This window comes from Notamacropus eugenii, chromosome 5, assembly GCF_028372415.1.
Source record: "Notamacropus eugenii isolate mMacEug1 chromosome 5, mMacEug1.pri_v2, whole genome shotgun sequence".
NCBI classification, from domain to species: domain Eukaryota; kingdom Metazoa; phylum Chordata; class Mammalia; order Diprotodontia; family Macropodidae; genus Notamacropus; species Notamacropus eugenii.
The window spans coordinates 131,491,802-131,513,604 of NC_092876.1; the positions used below are offsets into that span (position 1 = coordinate 131,491,802).

The window sequence follows — 21,803 nt, forward strand, 5'->3', positions numbered from 1 at the left end:
TTTTTAAAAAATGATTTTTATTTTATTTTCATATCTGCATTTTCCCTCCTTCCTCCCATCCCAGCACTACAACTGAGAAAATAAAACACCTGATAAAAATGTTTATAGAAGAAAAATGTTTTCTCACTGACCAGGAAAAAAAAAAATCTCAATCTGCAGTCTATTAGCTCTTCATCTGGAGGGAAGCAGTATACTTCCCCTTGAATCCTTTGCAACTGTGCTTGGTCACTGTGTTGATCAGAGATGCCAAGCCTTTCAGAGTGGTTTGTCTTTACAATACTGCTGTATGAATTGCTCTGGTTCTGCTCACTTCACTCTGCATCAGTTCATACAAATCCTAGCCACAGTTTAAGCTCAGATCATAAACCATCACTGATTGCCAGTTAGTCACAACTGGAGGGATCTCAGCACTTTCTCTCGCACCTCTCTTTGGCACTTATCAAATGTAATTTACCAACAGTTATTTGTATCCTTGTCTATCATTCTAACAGAAGTAAGTTCCATAACAACAGGGACCATGTCTTAACTGAATTGTATATCTTCTCCAGGACTTCACATAGAGTTCAGGACACAAGATGTTTGCTAAGGTTTTTTATTTTTAACATTCCATAAGAAGATGTAAGAGGAGGTAAGTTAGAGTAGAAAGAGCACAGGAGGTAGGGGCAGTACTCTGTCTGAGTTTTACTTCAGTCATTCATTAACCATGTGACCAGTATGCACCTTCCCCACCTCAGTTTCCTTATCTTAAAAATGAGGGGATTAAAAGAAATGGCCCCTCAAATTTTGTTTGCTCTAGATCTCTAACTTATGATCCTACAATAATCAACCATGGGACTGATATGTTGAAATGTACTGACACAGTAATCATACCCTAAACAATAATAATACACTTCAAATTACGTTCTACAACAGAAACAGCTGTGAGGTACCTAAAGATTCTATAATTAAGGTTGGGGAGATTGTAACTCAGTGTCACACTCTACGCTGAGCTCCATAGACAGGAAGTTCATTTCAGAGGGAGGACAAATGTGCTGCTCTCTGTGACATCGCAGGGCACCAGATTAAATCAGGCAAGAGCATTTCATAGATTTGTAGAATGTTGGTTCTAGAAGCAACCTTAAATTTCACCACCATGTATTGATAAGATAAAGAAAAAAAGTCAGAGAGAATAAGTACTTTGCCCAAAGCCACACAAAGTGTAGGATCTGAGAAGTAAACTTGGCTCTCAGCTGCTAGCTCGCTGCCCTTCGATGTTGCCAGGCTGCCATTGTAAGCACTGGTTACTATAAGGGCAAAAGCAGAGTTGAATGCAAAAGAAACAAAAGATATTGTCCTTGTCCTTAAAACCAACCTATTTTAGGAAACAGTAAATACAGAATCACTATCTAGAAAGCACTCCAGAGAGCATCCATTCCAACTTCTCATGAAGGGTAGAAATGCCCTCAGTAGTTTCCCTTTTATGGGAAACCCTAACACTTACTCTGAATTTACTTTCGAATCACACAGTCTTGACCCTATGGTTAATAGTTCAACTATCCACTATTCTCTACCCCTGAATCTTTCCCCTACCCCTTGCCTATGGCCATTTATACCTAGTTAAACCCCAACTCTGGATTACTACCCTGACTCAGCTTTTCTTCTCTTATCAGTATATTGCCAGAAAAAATCAAAAGCTGACTTTAAAAATACTTTCTCTCTTGGACTGTTCTATATCTCTTCTTTGTAGTTGAATATCTGGAAAGTGTTATCTACATTCACTTCCATTTACTAACCTTCCACTCACTCCTCAACCCTCAGTAATCCAGGTTCCAATCTCATGCTGGACTGAAATGTACTTTCAATCAAAAACAATTCCATCCTTTATCTTTTTTTTTTTTTTTTGCAAATGTGGGAAACTAAGGAATGTAGAACAGTGGTTATACTATTGGACTGAGTTGATATATTGGTTATGTTTGATAAACTGCTTATTTTTCTTCCTATTCTTTATTTAGTCTTTGGTCAAAGGATGGTTTTCTGGGGACAGTAGGTAGGAGGGGTAAATTTGGTGATGAATGTGATACAGAAGCAAAAAATTCCAAAATATATTTTAAAAAAAAAACAGAAGGAAACTATACTCTTCAATGTTACCAATAGTCTTTAATGGTCATTTTTTCAAGCCATGTTATACTTGACTTCTACAGCATTTGATACTGCAGATAAATAGGTCATTCTTCTGGATACTCTTTCCTATCCACTTGGCTTCTATAATGCTGCCTTCTCTTGGCTCCCCTGCCTAGGTGACCATTCCTTCTCAATCTGCTATGCTAGATCATCATCCATCTCCCACACATCAAATGTGCTTGTTGCTTGACGTTCTGTACTGGTCCTCTTTCTACTTATATTCCTTCCCTCTGGTGACCTCATTAGCTTCCAAGTGTTAACTTATCATTTTGTAGTTCATATGTACACATACACACATACATATATACATATTTATGTATGTACACACACATAAAAATACTTTTGAGATTTCATTGCTCTGGTGAATTCCCAGTGGAAATACACTTCATCAATGCAAATGCACTGAAGAAGTCAAACTCATATTTCCAGCCCCTATTTCTTTCTTGAACTGCAATCCCACTGCTTTCTTTTTTACATCTTTGTACCATTTTATTAGTTAGCTTTTTTTTTGTTTTGAACTGGACATGTAGTATGTTTATTTTTCATTGATAGCTTATTTTTATATAAATTCATTTCTTAATATAGTCTTCCCCCACTCCCTCCTTATCATATTTTTATTTTGTTAAACACTTCCTAATTATATTTTGATCTGGATCCTAGGGAGTTTTTAGAACTATTTCCTCCCCTCTCCACAGTGAGTTCCACCCCTCTGTAGATGGTTCACAGGCAACTCAAATTAAATATGTCCAAAATGAAACTTATCTTCTCACTTAAAACTACTGCTCCTCCAAACTTCCTTATTTCTGTTGAAGGCTCCACCATCCAAGTCACAATCTAAAAGTCATTCTTGATTTTTCATTTTTTTTATCTACTCTCCCCACTATATCCAATCACTTTCTGTGTCTTATCAAATCTTTTTCCACACAGCATCCCTCACATCCAATTTCTTTTTCTCCATCCACATGGCCACTCTCCTGGTTCATGTCTTTATTATCTCTTGCCTGACCTACTCTAAGTCTTCTAATTAGTTTCCCTACTTCCAGTCTCTCCTATCTCCAATCTATCCTCCACAGGGCTGCCAAAGTAATCTTAAAATGTAAACATGACCATTTCACTTCTCAATCAAAACTATTCAGTGGTTCCCTAATGCTTCTGTGTGTTCAGTCATTTTTCAGTCATGTTTGACTCTTAATGACCGCATTTGGAGTTTTCTTGGCAAAAATACTAGACTGGTTTGCCATTTCCTTCTCCAGCTCATTTTACAGATGAGGAAACTGAGGCAAACAAGGTGAAGTGACTTGCCCAGGGTCCCACAGCTAGTGTGTGTGAGGTCAGATTTGAACTCAGGAAAACTAGTCTTCTAGACTCCAGGCTCTATCTACTGTACCACCTAGTTGCTCCATTGTGTGTGTGTGTGTATATGTACACACACACACACACACATACACACACAAACACATACATATACATACATACAATGCATATACATTACCTCTGTATAAAATACAAATTCCTCACCTGACATTTAAAGCCCTCCATACTCTCAATCCCACCAACCTTTCCAGATTTCATTCCCTCTACTCCCTTTCATGCACTCTAGGTTCTAGCCATGCTAGCTTACCGTGGTAGCTTACTTACAAGCAGCTGTTTCCCAAACCTGACATTTTATCTCTCCTCTGCACTGTCAGTTCCACATGCCTGGAATATAATCATTTTCATCTCGACCTCTTGGAATCCTACTTCCTGACAGCCCAGGTGCTGCTGCCTCCTACAAAAAGCCTTTTCTATTGCCTCATGTTGTTAATGTCCCCCCCCCCCTTAGATTACACTATATTCATCTATAAACTTATTTTATTCCCCTATAGAATACGAGCTCCTAGTGGAGATGATAACATTTGTATTCCTTGTCTCACAGTTACACTGAAAGACCTCTGTAAGTCCTAAAATGTTAGAAAAATGTGTATCATTCCTCAAAAACATTATTAGTAATAACTGCTTATAACTAATCCACAAATATATAAACATTATCAATATTTATGATTGCCTATTATGGCTGATATTATTTCAAAATAATTATCACTTTATCTCTGATATGTAGGTTCTAAGACTCTTTCCAGCTCTCTCAATCTAAGTGTTTATTATCAAATACAAATGAATCTGAAAAAATCACTTCTTCAACAGCAGGAAGTATGACCCTTAAATCTGTCAGTCAATAAATGTTTATTAAGTGCCTGCTATGTGTGAGGCACTGTGCTAAGCTCCAGAATACAAAAAGAGGCAAAAGACAGCCCCTATCCCCAAAATCTAATGAGGGAAGACAACAAACAAATAGATGCTAAATAGTTTACAAATAAGAAATAAGATAGGCAAGGTGCTAGAATTGTGAGAGCTTGGGAAAGGCTTTTGGTAAAAGGTGGGATTTTAGTTGGAACTTAAAGGAATCCAGAGAAGGAAGAGAACACTGGGGTTCCAGAGACTCCAGAAAAAACCACTTGTGAATTTTCTCTCAGAGCTTAAATTACAGATGAGGTGAGGAATACAGGATGTCTGTTTTCAAGTTCTGAAGTGCAGCTGTGTGATAGAGAGACAAGCCTTGATTTTCCTGGTCCCAAGAGCAGAATGAGAAACAACTGGAAAAAGCAAAGGGTAGGGATGCAAACAAAGGACAACCAGGCTTGTAGAATTCCCTTGTCCCTAAAAATGTTCCCTCAACTGCAGATTAGTTATGGTTTCCTTATTAGGAGCTCCCTATATCAATGAAATCAAGGGTCCTAACAACATCAAATACTAACCTCATTCCATTCTTAAACCAACATTTATTAAGCACCAATGTTCAGAAGGATCCTCTAGGGAAATTACAAAGTTTAGATAAGAAAGAGGTACAAACCAAGTGCTTTGTTAAACTAGGAGTGGGGGATGGCTACAACACCTGGCATTTGAGTTTGGTCTTTAAATGGTGGGCAGGAATTCAGCAGGGAGGGTGTTTCAGTCACAGAAGAAGCAGCAGAGGGCACGGCATGGTCAAGGGACAAAGTAAAGTAGAACCGAAGGATGGAATAAGCAGAGGAGACTAATGAGAAAAGACCAAAAGTACATTGGGGCCAGACTGTGGAAGGCTTTGGATGCTGGGCAAAGGAGAATGAGCTTGACTTGCAAGTGAGAGGAAGGTTCTGAGCAGAGGAATCACAGGACTAGATCTATGGACAAAGAAGACTCTCCTGACAATGGTAGGAAGGATGAAGTCAAAGAGGAAGAGAGAAGCAGAAGACTCCTAAGAGAGTTATAACAATAGTCCAAGTGGAGACCAAAAAATCTTGGATTGTATAAGGAGCCCTCAGACCAAAACTCCAAGAGCAAGAAATCCTGCACGGTGTTCTACTACACAAACTTGGCACTATTATCTTTATCAGCAGCAGCAATCACATTTGCATAATAGCTTAAATTCAGGCCTCGGAATCAGGAAGACTGGTTCAGATCTATCTTACTACTGACACTTACTAGTTATGTGACCACAGGCAAGTAACAAACTCTTAGAGCCTCAGTTTTTTTCATCTGTAAAATGGAGATGATAATACCTATCCCATATATGAGGACCAAATAAGATAGCTATATAAATTACTTTGCAAACTATATGAGCCATATAAATATAAATCATCATCCTCATTATCATCATCATCTGACAAACATGCGAGTGTCTATTTATTGTATATGCATGGACTCTGCTAGCACTAGGGAATACAAAAGGAGAAGACAAAAGTCCATACTCCAATCTAGAGAGACAGGACACAATCATAACACTATTCACAGATAAAAAATACAGAACCATAGAACATTAGTGTTAAACCTTAAAAGGACTATGATAATAATACTAACACCAATAATAGCAGTAGCTAATATTTACGTAGCACCTACTATATGTCAGGCACTATGCTAAGGGCTTTACAGGGTTATCTCATTGTACTAGTATCACCCTCATTTTACATTTGAGGAAACTGAGGTAAACAAAGGTTAAGTGCTTTGCTTATGGTCACATGGCTTGTGAGTGTCTGAGGCCAGATTAGGAAAGGTTCCTTATAATGTAGATTTGTAGAACCTCAGAAACCAACTGGTCAAATCCATCAAAAAATGACAATCTCCTGTTTTACAAATTTAGCATATGGTTAGTAATCCTGGCTTGGCTTGAAGAACTACTGGGAGGAGAATGCAGGAATTTAGGCTGGGTAACAGGCTCCCATCTACATAATACTTGAAAGCTTTACAAAATGCTTTCCTCAGAACAATCCAAGCTCTTTTCCTCATTTCACAGAAGAGAAAACAGAGCCTCAGAGAAGTGACACAAGATAGTTTGAGGTAAAACTGGGATTCACACTAAGTGTTCTGACACCAAGTACAGGGCTTTTTCCACTTCACTGAACTATTTCTGTTGGTCAAGAAGTGTGTAGAAAACAATGAAGAGGTTTCTTTGCTTCATGGATAATAGGATAAATTAGTGTAAGAAAAGATTGAAAAGGTATGTTGGAGCCAAATTATGATGGGCCCTGAAGTGGCAAGGTAAGTACAACTAGGTGTACAATAAGTGAACAAACTATAATAGAGACAATAAATGCCTTCAGTAAGCACTTACCATGTTCCAGGCATTGTGCAAACTTCTGGGAACATTAGGACACATGTGAGACAGTCCCTGCCCTCCAGGAGTTTACGATATAGTGAGGCAAGGCAACAGATACATAGAGACCCATGCAAAATAGACACAAAATTATCTGGGAGGCATAGCACAAGCATGGAAGGGCTATCAGAAAGGGCTCATGTAGAAAAGGTGGTGCTTGAGCTGACTTGTGGAGGAAGCTAGGGATTCTAGAAGGCAGAGGGCAGCAGGCTTAGAAGCTGGGTCCATGACCTTACTAGAATGGAAACAGTATGTGCAGAATGAAGATTCAAGTCTTCTGTGGTCAATTCTTTTTCAGAGCATCTTTCTCTCCTTCTGATTAAGATAAAATGCCTTGTTCTGGCATCCAGTTCTAGACATCTCTCCTCTCTTGGGAGATGAAGCAGCTAGAAGTATTATGGTTCTTACTACTGCCCTGTAAATGCAATATATAGAAAATTGTTCTTCTGGTGGGCAGAAGAATAATTTATATTGTCTTTCCCCCTCCCTTCCTCCCATCTCTCCCTCCTTTTCTCCTTTTCCCTTTTAGTCCACTCTAAGAGAATGTAGGTGTCTTTATCTTAAAACACAGCAATAAGGCAATTGTTGAATGTTGAGTCCTTTTTAGACATAAACCACTATAGTGGTTCTTACAAAATAAAATGGTAATTCAACTGTCTCATGATCTTATAATGCGTGAGTATAAATGAAACAATGGAGGTGTGCCATTTACATTGTAACACAGATCTGGGGTACCTGGAGTGACCCTTGAGAACCTCTCTCCCAATATCACCCTTTGTATAGGAAGTGTGTACATTTAGTCTCTGGACTGGCCTGTTCACTCTAACCTGTTCCCACAGAGGCAGGTCTAGGTTTTCTGAGAAGGACTGCTACCACAAGATTACATACAAATGCTCAGGGTCCTGGAGTACTGCTCTCATGGGGAACTATACTACCCCTACTTCCAAATTTAGCTCATGCTGCTGATGAATTTCAGTTTACACTCATGGTAATGACTCTATTAAGACCCTAAAACATAATCACCTACTTAGCAATAAGGAAAGAGAAATGATAATAACAACACATGTACGCATAGATCTAGGAAGTCCATGAATTATAAACTACATAACAATCTACCCATAAACCCAGGTGGCATTCTCTTACTAATGCACTCAATATCTATGGGGATCAGTGGACATATAGGAACCTGGCAGAGGAGCACATGACGGAGGAAAACTCATTTGTTTGGGGGAAATCAAAACTCTGGATTGCAGGCTTTCATGTCATTAGTATATTCAGGAACCTCAGCACTAAACTGCTTCTCTGCTAACTGCTAATCTGTTGGTCCTCAGCAATATCCAGCTAGACAAATTCGTCTCCTCAAACACAAGTTCTTTCAATTTAAAATCACCCTTAAAGAGTATTTAGGAAATTTTAGTTCTTAATGTGAATAGCAGATCCCTCTGAGCCAAAGAACTGCAAAACTCATCAGTTTGGCTAGAGTTGGGATATACAGACCAGACCAACCAGTTTGTCATTTGTTCGGATGCTACACTGTGCAATCAGATATACACAAAATAGCTCCGGTAGATTTCCTGGGCAAAATAAATGAGCCTAGCTAGCTCTTTTTAAACAGCAAGCTGCAGCAGTACCTGCCTTTTCTGTTTTTGCTTTTCCCTCTCAAATCAGAGGGACAGAAAAGGAAAGCATATAATTCTGAGAGGCTTCACCTCTTGTAAGATCTAAGTGGTGAAACTGCAGTCTTCATGCAGCCAGTCAAGAAGTAGGAGTCAAAAATGTCTTGCCAGTCAATTATTCTTGCTGCTGACATCTTCAAATAGCTCCAACTATTTCCGGCCCCCTCGTGTTCCTGGCTGTTCTTTAAAGAGCCTGAGCTTCCAGTCTCTTGTTTCCTATCACTTGTATGTTTCAATAGTTTAAATAAGAGTCTCCCCGCTTTCAGGAGGTCATCTTTCACTTAAAAGTGAAATTCACCAAACACCAAATTTCCTTGAAGTCTATAGACATGACTTTGTAAATGTACTGCTTTTCTTTCTTGTATGGTCCTTGTTTTTTTCCTTTGAAAACTGCTGCCAATAACTGACTTGCTCACAAATGAATGACTTCATTCTTCCCTTACAGCACGTACCAATCAGTTGTTAAATCCTTCCCTGTATCTCAATCTCTCTCCTCCAAAGGTATGGGAAGTCTATATGGTCTCATGTCAAGACTGCTCCAATTAGGCCAAGGAGAGGTAATTTATTGTCATAAAAAAGAATACTGTGTCTCAGATCTTTAGGATTATTGTTAAGCATTCTATTTTTACTACAAAGAAATCATTTCTGATAGATTCGTATGTCTGTACTGATGTAGGAATTTTCCCAGTGGTCTGTTTAATAGTCCCCATTAAGTATCTATCTCTAAAGCAACATTTAGTGGAATTCAGCTGACCAAGTGCTCTATTGGCCATTGCCAAAAAAAGATATTTAAATAAAAAGAGTCTTGACCCTTAACAGATGTAAGGTTTTGACTTATTAACCGTTTCTGGTAGGAAAACTGTGGGTATAAAGTTTACTAAATACATTCCCCTCTTTTAGTCTCTGTAACAGATTGGTGGGAAAATGTGGGCAGATCCTCCCTAAAAGTACATGTTCTCTTATGTTTGTAATATATAACTGGTAGATAAAATTGGGCAATCTAATTAACCTAAGGAATGCTTTCCTATGTTCCTATATGCTGTTCACCATTATTAGGGATGGCAGGTACTGCCAAAAATAGGCTTTAAGCTAGTCTGAGCAAACTCAGGACTAAAATTGTGTTTCCAAAGCCTCCCTTGTCTATAGTAGAGGGAGGAACCAGAAAAGTGTTAATTAGAGCACCAAAGACAGAGAAAAGTCTTTTCTTAAACCTGGTGTTCTGAGCCAAAAACTAGTTGTGCCCAACTCACATGTCCACAGAGAAAACACACTCTCGGGAGAGAAATGGTAATCTTCACAAGTACATGGTACAGGTTTCAAAGAATATATCTGCAGAATATATCCAAAACTCCAAATAGTCTCATGTGTTAATGGTATATATTACTAGGGATGTTAAGACAATGAAAAAAGGTCAGCATGGGCTAAGCAGGCAGGCCTGGAAGGGTAGATAGTAAGCAAGATAAGAAAAAAAAAAGCCTAGCTTATATTGAAGCTTCCCCAAGAAGAACCACAAAATTTTCCTAACTTACTCATCTGTAGAACAACAGGTGCTGAAAACTGTATTTGCCATAACACATCAACCCTTCCTCATATTTCACTGATAAAATCGAGGCTGTTCACCTAGAGTTCCCTCTTCTTCCATCCTCCTCATCTCACATCACCCAGATACCTCCCAACACAATCTCCTCCTTCACCCCTGTCTCACATAGTAAATGTCCTTGCCAAGGCAAATCCCTCTACATGCACAAGTGAATCCATTCCATCTCATCTTTGCCTGCAGGGTAGCCCTTCCAACATCCAGACACTCTCATGAATCTCCAATCTGTCTCTAGTGACTAGTTGCTTCCCTACTGCCTGCAAACTCATAGTCAAGCTCTGGCATTCTATAATGGCAGGGACCATTTCTTTTTTTGTCTTTGATCCCCAGCACCTAGCTCAGTGCTCTTCACTTAAAAGTAAGTGTTTAATAAATGCTTTTTATATTGAATTAACTGAAATTGATAGCCCATGACTGCCAGTAAAAATGTAGTCTCATTTACGCACTATCAGAAAATCAGAGACTATCAGAGCCAGAAGGGACCTTATATCAGAATGCCAAAGTGGGGCAGGAAGAGATGAGAAGGGATTTTTAAAATCTTCTAGTCTAATCTCATTTTAGAAATGAAGACACTGAGGAATAGTGAGGAAATGACTTTCACAAAGTCACACAGTTGGTCCATCAGGCTTGAATACTTCCCATTCCATGCATTTATGCTTCTTGATTCTTTCCCAACAAGTGATTCAGCTAGAAAGAAAGAACATGGCTTACCTCAGCTGGAATGAGCAGGTGCTTGTACCTGCCAATGCCATGGGTGGGCTTGGACTTGTAGGGCCGGCTGAGGCTCAGTAAAATGCTTCCTTAAAGAGAAAAAAGAAGTCAGACTAATTTTGAAGCTTCTTTACAGAGAGGCGGTTCTTAGAGTCATACAGTCAGAAACTCTTTGAGGCAGAATGGATCAAAGACCGTCTAGTCCAACAACTTTATAGAGAAAGTAAAGGATAACCACAGAAAGACATTTGCTTAAGATCATACAAGTTAATGACAGTAGGATTAAGAATCCAGGGCCCCTGATTTTTATCCCAATATTCTTTCTGGTTCATGAGAGTCAGATATGTTACTTGGCCTCTGAATGCTGAAGGGGCTTTTGTAGGCTAAATCCATGGTTGGATTCTGGTCTTAGCTCTGCCTCTCACTAGCTATACAAGCTTGGACAATGCATTGTTTTTCACTTCAATCATTTGTTAAGCAGCATCTGGATGTAGATCATTTTACTCTAGACTACTTTCCTGACATGTACACTAAGGAATTAACCAAGAAAATCACTGGGGTCTATTCCAGCCTTAGTGGTCTGCCTACTGATCACTTGACATGAAATAAATACCCTTCTCCTACAAGTGACTTCTGCATGTTCTTGAATCCTCTGTGTATCTTTCCACTAAAGACCACTTATATTTTTACCCTACTTAGCAAGATTCCAGTCCGCTTTAGTCCTATAAGGGAGGGTGCCAAAACTTCATAAACAGATACATGGACAGCCAAATAAATAAATTAATGAATGAATGAATGAGCGAAATAAATAAACAAACAGAGAACTAAAGCTCTGAGCTAGAAGCAAAAACTGGGAGAAGCAGTCAATAAGGCTTCTTAAGTGCCTACTATGTGTCAGGCACTGTCATGAGCAGCAGGGATACAAAAAGGGGCACAAGACAGTCCCTATCCTCAAGGAGCTCACAATTTAAACAGAGAAAGAGAGGGTGAGAAATAGCAATGCTGAGTTGGGACAGTGGAATAAACAGACAAGAAGGAAGCTCGGACAGGAGAAAGAGTCAAGGGTGAAATAAAATAGAAAATGTTGGAGCTAATGTGACAAGGCTGCTCAGTAAATGCTTCCTGAACTAAACTTCAAGAGTTCAGGCCTATCAACAGAACTGCAGTTTGCTATTCACAGGATGTGCTCCAGGACAGTACCCTTTTAATAAGAGAGTGGTCAACCACAGAGCACCTGCCATATGCTTTTCTGTCCATTAAAGGGACTAGCCCATTAAGAACAAGTAAATCTGGTACTAAAGATATGCTGCTGTAGACAATCAATGTTCTGATTACTGAGGCTACTGACTATCTAGCCCATTCTTCATAGCAACTGGTCTCCTAATAACTCAGAGGGCTTTGCTTCATCCTTTGGTAGAAAACTCAGGTCCTTTGCCATAAGCATCTTCTCATCTCACTACCCTCTTGAGTTGATCTCCTTACAATCTTTTTTAATTTATCTAGCTCAGGGGTAGGGAAGCTGCAGCCTTGAGGCCACATGTGACCCTCTAAGTCCTCAAGTGCAGCCCTTTGACTGAATTCAAACTTCACAGAATAAATGAGGTTTGGATTCAGTCAAAGGGCTGCACTTGAGGACCTAGAGGGCCACATGTGGCCTTGAGACTGAAGGTTCCCCACCTGATCTAGCTTATATCCTTCTCTTTCCATTCACACAGCAACTGTCATGCCTTTGGGTCTCTCTGAACTCCAATCCATCCTCCACACAGCCATCAAAGTGATCCACAGTCTGCCCATGTTAATCCCAATCCCCCCACTCAATAAACACTCGTGGCTCCATTTTACATCTATGATCAAATAGAAATTTCTCTCTTTGACATTCTCTTCACACCTTGACCCCATCATACCTTTCCACTTTCTTACACACACTCTGCAGTCCGGTAATACTGGTCTTTTTGCTGTTCCTATTATATGAATATTCCATCTCCCATTTTTGTGCTTTTGTACTGTATATTCCCCATGTCTAAAAAGTTCTCTCTTCCCACTTGTGCCTCTTGGAATCCCTCGGTTGCTTCAAGACTTACCTCAAAAATAAAATCCTACTGATAGTATTGTGCAGAGTGAAGTGAGCAGAACCAGGAGAATATTATACATGGTAACAGCAATACCGTAAGGAAGACCAACTGTAAATGGCTTAACTACCCCCATCAAGACAATTCCAAAGGACTCCTAAGGAAAATGCTATCCACTTCCAAAAAGACAGCAGATTAACACTGAGTGCAGAATGAAGCTTTTTTCACTTTTTAAATTGCTTTTTTCCTTCAATGTGGTTAATGTGGAAACGTTTTGCACGACTTCACATGTATAATGGGTATCATATTTCTTCCCTTCTCAATAGATGGGGGAGAGGGTGGAAGGAGAAAAAGAATTTGAAACTGAAAATTTAAATTAAATCTTTTTTCTAAAAAGGTGACCTTCTATAGGAAGCCCTTACTGGTGTGGTCCCACACCTCCCTCTCCCTACCCAACCCCCACTCAATACACACTACTAATACCTTTTTCAAGGTTACCTTATATCTGCATCCACAGGTATTTTTTTATATACCTATCTCTGTATGTCTCCCTCATTAAAAAGTGGGTAGAGCTTATTTCACTTTTATCTTTGTATTGCCAGTATTTGGTACAGGGCCTGGAACACAGAAAGCACTTTTAAAATGCTTATTGATTAACTGGTAATTCATTCAAAAAATATTGATTGAGAGGCTACTTTGTGTAAGTCCTTGTGTTGCCTGGGATCCCCCATGCCTAACAGAAGGGAGAGGCATTGTGATGTAGCAGACAGAGCAGTAGTCTTCAAGTTAGGAAGACTAAGTTCAAGAGATGCTTCTGATACATGTGGGCCATGTGACCTTGGGCAAGTCACTTACTTTTTCCATGCCCCAGGCAACTATTTAAGACTATAAGTGACAGAATAGCTGCTGATCTTCATTGATAGGAGTTTGTTCACCAGAAATTCCCTAGAGCAAATGTACCTCTAAGTCTGGGCCAAAGATAAAAAATTGTAGGAGTAATCTCTAGCAGGTCTTCCTCAGATACTTATCATAACGAAGAACACTAGATTCATGAAGGCTCTATCAATGAACCCATAGTTTTTGCAGGTTGACCCAGCATTATCATAATCAGTGAGCTAAATCAGTTGAGTTTTGGGTAAAGTTATTACCAATAGTCCAAACAAAGGTATCTGCCTTCCTCCCACTGAAATTTCCCACAGGAAACAGATAAAGGAAGAGAGTTCAAGTCTCTGGCTAGTATTTCTGAAATTGATCCTTACCCTGTGACTACAGAGCTCTTGGTACCACAGCAATATATGCTAGAGATTCTGGGGACCTAGGTCATGTCTGTACATCCTAAATGTTTATACTCCTACATTATGCATGTACCTAGGGAAGACCTGAGTATTGGACTGTGCTGATTGCTGCCTAAGGTCTTGTGGACACAGCATAGCAAAGGTTAGGAAAACACTGGGTAGGAATAGACTATGTGTTCATTGTCCAAGGACTAATTTAAGTGCAGAAATGGATGATAACTCTTTTTTGTGGTTTTGTTGTGTTTTTTTTTGAATCATCACTCAAGTTAGCCACCAGGGGACAAATTTTCTTTTTTTTTTTTTTTTTTTATCCCAAAGAGATTTTTTTTTTTTATTTAGCTTTTAACATTCATTTTCACAAAATTTTGGGTTACAAATTTTTCCCCTTTTCTCCCCCCCCCCCCAAACGCCAAGCATTCTAATTGCCCCTATGACCAATCTGCTCTCTCTTCTATCATCCCTCTCTGCCCTTGTCTCTGTCTTCTCTTTTGTCCTGTAGGGCCAGATAGCTTTCTATACCCCTTTACCTGTATTTCTTATTTCCTAGTGGTAAGAACATTACAGCTGATCCTAACACTTTGAGTTCCAACTTCTTTAGCTCCCTCCCTCTCCACCCCTTCCCTTTGGAAGGCAAGCAATTCAATATAGGCCAAATCTGTGTAGTTTTGCAAATGACTTCCATAATAGTTGTGTTGTATAGGACTAACTATATTTCCCTCCATCCTATCCTGTCCCCCATTACTTCTATTCTCTTTTGATTCTATCCCTCCCCATGAGTGTTGACCTCAAATTGCACTCTCCTCCCCATGCCCTCCCTTCTATCATCCCCCCCCACTCTGCTTCTCCCCTTATCCTCCACTTTCCTGTATTGTAAGATAGGTTTTCATACCAAAATGAGTAGGCATTTTATTCTTTCCTTTAGTGGAATGAGATGAGAGTAGACTTCATGTTTTTCTCTCACCTCCCCTCTTTATCCCTCCACTAATGAGTCTTTTGCTTGCCTCTTTTATGAGAGATAATTTGCCCCATTCAATTCTCCCTTTCTCCTCCCAATATCTTTCTCTCTCACTGCTTGATTTCATTTTTTTTTTAAGATATGATCCCATCCTCTTCAATTCACTCTGTGCACTCTGTCTCTATGTGTGTGTGTGTGTGTGCATGTGTGTGTGTGTAATCCCACCCAGTACCCAGATACTGAAATGTTTCAAGAGTTACAAATATTGTCTTTCCATGTAGGAATGTAAACAGTTCAACTTTAGTAAGTCCCTTATGACTTCTCTTTGCTGTTCACCTTTTCATGGTTCTCTTCATTCTTGTGTTTGGAAGTCAAATTTTCTTTTCAGCTCTGGTCTTTTCATCAAGAATGCTTGAAAATCCTCTATTTCATTGAAAGACCAATTTTTCCCCTGAAGTATTATACTCAGTTTTGCTGGGTAGGTGATTCTTGGTTTTAGTCCTAGTTCCTTTGACTTCTGGAATATCCTATTCCATGCCCTTCGATCCCTTAATGTAGAAGCTGCTAGATCTTGTGTTATCCTGATTGTATTTCCACAATACTTGAATTGTTTCTTTCTAGCTGCTTGCAATATTTTCTCTTTCACCTGGGAGTTCTGGAATTTGGCTACAATGTTCCTAGGAGTTTCTCTTTTTGGATCTCTTTCAGGCGGTGTTCTGTGGATTCCTTGAATATTTATTTTGCCCTCTGGTTCTAGAATCTCAGGGCAGTTTTCATTGATAATTTCATGAAAGATGATGTCTAGGCTCTTTTTCTGATCATGGCTTTCAGGTAGTCCCATAATTTTTAAATTGTCTCTCCTGGCTCTATTTTCCAGGTCAGTTGTTTTTCCAATGAGATATTTCACATTATCTTCCATTTTTTCATTCTTTTGGTTTTGTTTTGTGATTTCTTGGTTTCTCATAAAGTCATTAGCCTCCATCTGTTCCATTCTAATTTTGAAAGAACTATTTTCTTCAGTGAGCTTTTGAATCTCCTTTTCCATTTGGCTAATTCTGCTTTTGAAAGCATTCTTCTCCTCATTGGCTTTTTGAACCTCTTTTGCCAATTGAGTTAGGCTAGTTTTCAAGGTGTTATTTTCTTCAACATTTTTTTGGGTCTCCTTTAGCAGGGAGCTGATTTGCTGTTCATGCTTTGACTTCATGTCTCTCATTTCTCTTCCCAGCTTTTCCTCCACCTCTCTAACTTGATTTTCAAAATTCTTTTTGAGCTCTTCCATGGCCTGTGCCCATTGAGTGGGCTGGGACACAGAAGCCTTGATTTCTGTGTCTTTGCCTGATGGTAAGCATTGTTCTTCCTCATCAGAAAGGAAGGGAGGAAATGCCTGTTCACCAAGAAAGTAACCTTCTATAGTCTTATTTCTTTTCCCTTTTCTGGGCATTTTCCCAGCCAGTGACTTGACCTCTGAATATTTTCCTCACACCCACCTCACCTCCTGATCCTCCCAGCCAGTGTTTGGGGTCTGAGATTCAAATGCTGCTTCCAGCCTCAGGGCTTTGGGCGGGGGCAGGGCTGCTATTCAGTGTGAGATTAAATTCAGATGCTCAGGTGAGGGCAGGGCTGCCTCTCAGGCTCAGTTCCCTCAGGGAGTTTATGCACAGACCTTCAACAATGGATCCAGGCTCCTGCCTGCTTGGAGAGCCCTGGTCTGCCGCTGCCCCTCAGCTTCTGTCTCCCGAGGGGGCCCGAGCCATGGGGGCACCCCACTCCCCCCTCGACCCACCAAAGGGACTCTCTCACAGACCCCCGTCACCTGTGGGTGGAGGTACTTGTGCGGCCGCTGGAGATCCCGTCCCTGAAGCCCGCTCGGATCTGTTCCTCTCGGTGCCGTGGCCACGGCAGGGCTGTACTCAGCTCCCAGTCCCGGCGCCCAGTCCGCAGCACGAAGGACCTTTTACGAGAGGTTTGCAGGTCTCTCCGGAACAGAAATCTCCTTCGCTCCAATGTTCTGTGGCCTCTGGGTGCAGAATTCGCCGTGAGTTACTTCTTTGTAGTTGTTCTATGGGTTGTGGGTTCGGAGCTATGTGTATGTGCGTCTTTCTACTACGCCATCTTGGCTCCGCCCCCGACAAATTTTCTTGACTCTGACTCATAAATCCCATTTACTAAGCTGTGAAATGTTTGTAATCTGGGTCAGTGGAAGGAAAACCCAAATGAAGGAACTAATAGACAACTGAAGTAATTATTAAAGGAACAAAGGTACAAAATATCTTGATACAAATGAAAAGGCACAACTTAAAATCTCTGCCTTTAGTTGTAAAAACATCAAATCTCCTACTAGTAGCTTTAAGCTACAAAACAAAAAACCTAATCACCATCATGCTTTGTCATGACTGAAGCTGCCTGATCTACTGCTGATATTCCTTGGCAATCAAACACCTTCAATTGTAGTCTGGGGCAATTCCTATAATTACAGCAGTTGGTTAATTAAGAAGTTGGTTCAAATCACTGTTAAATTAACCAATTTTTTCCCCCTGAAATGGAAGGCTTTGGTCAATTTACCAGTGGTTAAACCATTTAATTAGTCAATTGTTTTAATTATAGAACTTATGAGGTTTTAAAAACCTCTGATTGCCAATGAGTTCAACTGATTTCTTCTTTGGCTTGTTCTGCATCATTAAATTGGATCTCCTGCTGCCACATTAACATAAGCCTCTTGAGGAAAGTGACAGCGCTTTCCCCTAAATGAAGACACTAAACTCCAGGGTTTCAAGCAGAAGCCTAGAAAAATCTTTCAATTAGCACATTTTAAAGGAAATAATCATGTATTTTCTCCTCAATTTGAGGACAGGATGAAAGAATAACATTCAACACCTCAGATTAGATTAGGCTACAGTGTCTCTGATTACTAAACTAAAAGTGCTCAATCCAGAAGTTGGGGGAAAGACAATTATTCCTATTATTTTAATCTCATTTTTCTCATTCTCTTTTTTTTGAGGGATTCAAAGAGAAATCATCTGAGGACAAGTCACTATCTTGTTACTATTCCTTTTGCACTAATGATCTGTAGACTACTGCATAAGCTGATAAAATGAGTGGTTTTTACAACAAAGAATACTGGGATGGTAAGCTCCTCTCCTGGAGACTCATGAAAAGCATCCAGGAGCAGAGAGAACAAGAGGGATGACATGTGAGCTCCAACTTTTCAACATGGAAGAATCTAGTCTCCCAGAATCAGTCAATTATAAACATTCATGAAGCACCTACTGTACCTGTGCCAGGTACTGATCCAGGTACTGGATCAAAGAAATGCAGTGTTGGAAAAGACCTTACAGATCACCTTGTCCAACCCACTAGTGACCCCAGAGATGAGGGTCTTGTTCAATATAGCCAAGAAGTGGTCCATTGGCATCTGCTTGACCCTCCAGGGATGAGGAGCCCACTCTCTCACAGCACAGTCTATGCTGTGGCTATATAGCTCCAATTAACTGTGAGAATTCTTTTTTCTACTCAGTCAAAATCTGTCACTTGAGAATGTCTGTCTGCCACAACTTATCTCTCCTGCCCAGAACCTTCTCATTTTAGCAATGCTGTGAGCTACAGCTGTCCCTCAATGCAACCATATACCTCTATAATCTCTATTTCAAAAAGTCTTAAAGCAATCTGTCTCTTAAATATTACCAAAAGAAGTTCATTTGAAAACTTTAGTGAACTCTGTTTTGTTTCAAAGTAGTGTATTAAGGTACTTAAAAGAAATTCGGAGGAAAAATAAATAAATAAAAGTACTTAAAAGGTACCTTTCTACCTTTTAGTAGAATATCTGATTTAAGTGAAATCAGAAAATTTCTTGAAATGTTATCCCATAATAGTGAGATAGGCAAAGAAGAAAATACCAAGCACTCAAATTGTCACAGACACTTTGTCAGGTTAATCAAACTACTTCCTAGACCAGTTGAGAAATCAGGGCATTTATTTTAAGCCCACTGGTTTTTCTTGAACAGTCGATTATGAAAGGGATCCTAGTGTGGTAGATTCAGTCATTTATTCATTCAAAAAACATTTTCTGAGTGCCTATTACAGACAATGAAAGTGAAAACCTGGTGTCCTATAAAAGAACCACAGATTTTGTAGGGCAGGGAGAGCCCTTGGAATTTATAAAGTTAGATCAAAAAAGGCCCAAAACACAGCATGTCAGGGTTGGAAGAGACCTTAGAACCTAGAACAGACTGTCAAAACTAGAACATGCCATGAGAAGAGTCAATGTTGGACCTAAAAGGGACCCTACAGACCACCTAATAAGTACAACCTCCTTATTTTACAGGGGAGGAAACTGATAAGGAAAGTCATTTGTTTACAATTGTTCACTGATAAAGCCAGGACTAAAACCCAAATCTCATGGCTCCCTGAAGCTAGTGCCCTTTCAACTATTACAATGCCTCTATTAGAGATTAATGCTGTACTTCTGGCCAAGACAATTGCCTGCACAGAGGCAGACCACCCAGTTTCCACACACCTACTCCAGCAAAAACCTGAATTTCAAATCAGACCAAATAAAGATCAATAAATCCAATGAGAAATTATAGTAAGTGACTCCTTCCACCTCATAATTAAACAAAAGGTTAGCTGGAAAGTCACTAGGAATAAGAATGCCCCAGGAAATAAGCTAACAGCCTGTCAACACAGGATAGAGACATGCAGCCTGTAAGGTTCTGTGTCTACAGGCAGAAAGAGCAGAGGAGCCCTCTTAAAAATGCCTAAGGTAAAAATCTTGTAAGATCTCTGCAGCATCAATGACTAGTGCTACATGGCAGCATTTAGATTAGGATAGCCTAGAGGTCCACGGGCTACAGAAATGCCATAGAAGGACCTAAAGATCAAGCACTTTGAACTTCTAGTGGAGTCCAACCCTAGGAGGTGAAGTTCATTAACGGAACCCAGGCTAAGACTAAATAGAACCAAAATCCCACCCACAGAGTAGAGATTGGCCATGACACAGAGACCTACTTCAGGACCTAACAGAGAAATGAGTAAATCAAAAAAAACACCAACCAGTATCAAAAATTACTCTAGACCCAGAGATCTCTCAAAAGAAGGAAAAACAACTCCAAAATAAGTGCAAACAGAGACTGACAGGACAAAAGGAATTTTCCACAAGGACTATGTGAGTAGGAGAAGTAAAGCAAGATTTTTAAAAAATGAAGTAAGTTCTAGAGGAAAGAATTAGAAGGAGAATAAACAGCTTAGAAGAGAAAAGTGGTGTCTTACCAAGACTCACTGAATGTAGAAATTATCACATACTTTTTGAAAGAAGCAGACAGCATGAGGCAGAGAGCTATAGTTCCATGAACAATCCTCTTTTTGTGCTTTGCTCTGTGTATGAAAATGTTCTTTTTTTGGTGTTTAAGTTCAGAATAAAAAAAAGCTTTTCAAAATAATATTTTGCTTCTGGAAGGTGGGGACATCTTCTGATTTATTTTTCCAAAACATGTGCTTTGTATTATTCTAGGCAAGGTAATCAGAGGACTAGAAGTATAGTTTTAGTTATTTAAGGAAAAGTTGCTCACCGGCAGAACAGCAGGGATTCTCTCCTCTCAGTTGGAACCTAAATAAAAACAATGTTGAAAACGATAAATTGATCACATTTCACCTACAATTAGCTAGTCCCTAACATTTTTAACAAAAGACCAATTACACAATGGAAAAAACCTTCTTTACCAAAGCAACGTATATATATCAAAGATGGTCAAAGTGTTTTCCCCTGTGGCAAGGACAATTGTTAAACTAGTCTCTGTACAAAGGGATACTTAATCCAAATGTTTTTTAAAACATCATAAAAAATTGGATATGGAAAAAGATATTTCTTCCGACAGACAGAGAAGGAATTCCATACTAAACAAGAAACAAAAGAGATCCAATCACAAAAGAAAAAGCAGCCTATTTTGGATTATATGAAATTGAAAAGCTTTTCCCCAACCAAGATCAATATAGGTAAACAGAAAAAAGGGAAACTGTTGTTTTGAGAATAATCTGCATCATGTGTTTCTGATAAAGGTGAGAGAGCCATATAGAGGATTGACACAAATATATATAAGGGTCCAAAAGTTATAAACAAAGGAATTTCAAGCTATTAATATAGTAAAGTGTAAAATTGTTTCCAATCATCAATATTAAGAAAAATGCATACTCAAACAATTCTACTATCATTCCCCAATTGATAAATGATCAAAGGATATGAATAGGCAATTTTCAGAAGAAATCAAAGCTATCTATAGTCATATAAAAAATGCTCTAAATCACTACTGATTAGAGAAAAGCAAATTCAAACAACTCATACCTATCAGATTGGTCAATATGACAGAAAAGAAAAATGACAAATTTTGGAGGGGAGGTGGAAAAATTGGGACACTAATTGGTGGAGTTATGAACTGATCCAATAATTCTGGAGAGCAATTTGGAACTATGACCAAAGGGCTATAAAATTGTGCACACCCTTTGATCCAGCAATACCATTACTATTATCTGAAAGAGATTAAAAAAAAAAAAGGAAAAGAACTTCTATGTACAAAAATATTTATAGCAGCTCTTTTTGTGGTGGCAAAGAACTGGAAATTGAGGGGGTGCCCATCAACTGGGGAGTGACTGAACAAGTTGTGGTATATGATTGTGATAGAATA

The 21,803-nt window shown here is 39.3% G+C and overlaps 1 protein-coding gene across 1 annotated transcript in view; it reads right to left on the minus strand.

Moving 5' to 3' along the window:
* MRPL48 (mitochondrial ribosomal protein L48) overlaps positions 1-21,803 on the minus strand; it is a 64,915-nt gene that overhangs the window by 20,821 nt on the left and 22,291 nt on the right. Inside the window, exons 3-4 of the mRNA XM_072610899.1 lie at positions 20,694-20,731; positions 10,811-10,899 (exon numbers count right to left, since the gene is read on the minus strand). Of these exons, the coding sequence (XP_072467000.1) occupies positions 10,811-10,899; positions 20,694-20,731 (127 nt within the window). The remainder of the gene's footprint in view (positions 1-10,810; positions 10,900-20,693; positions 20,732-21,803) is intronic.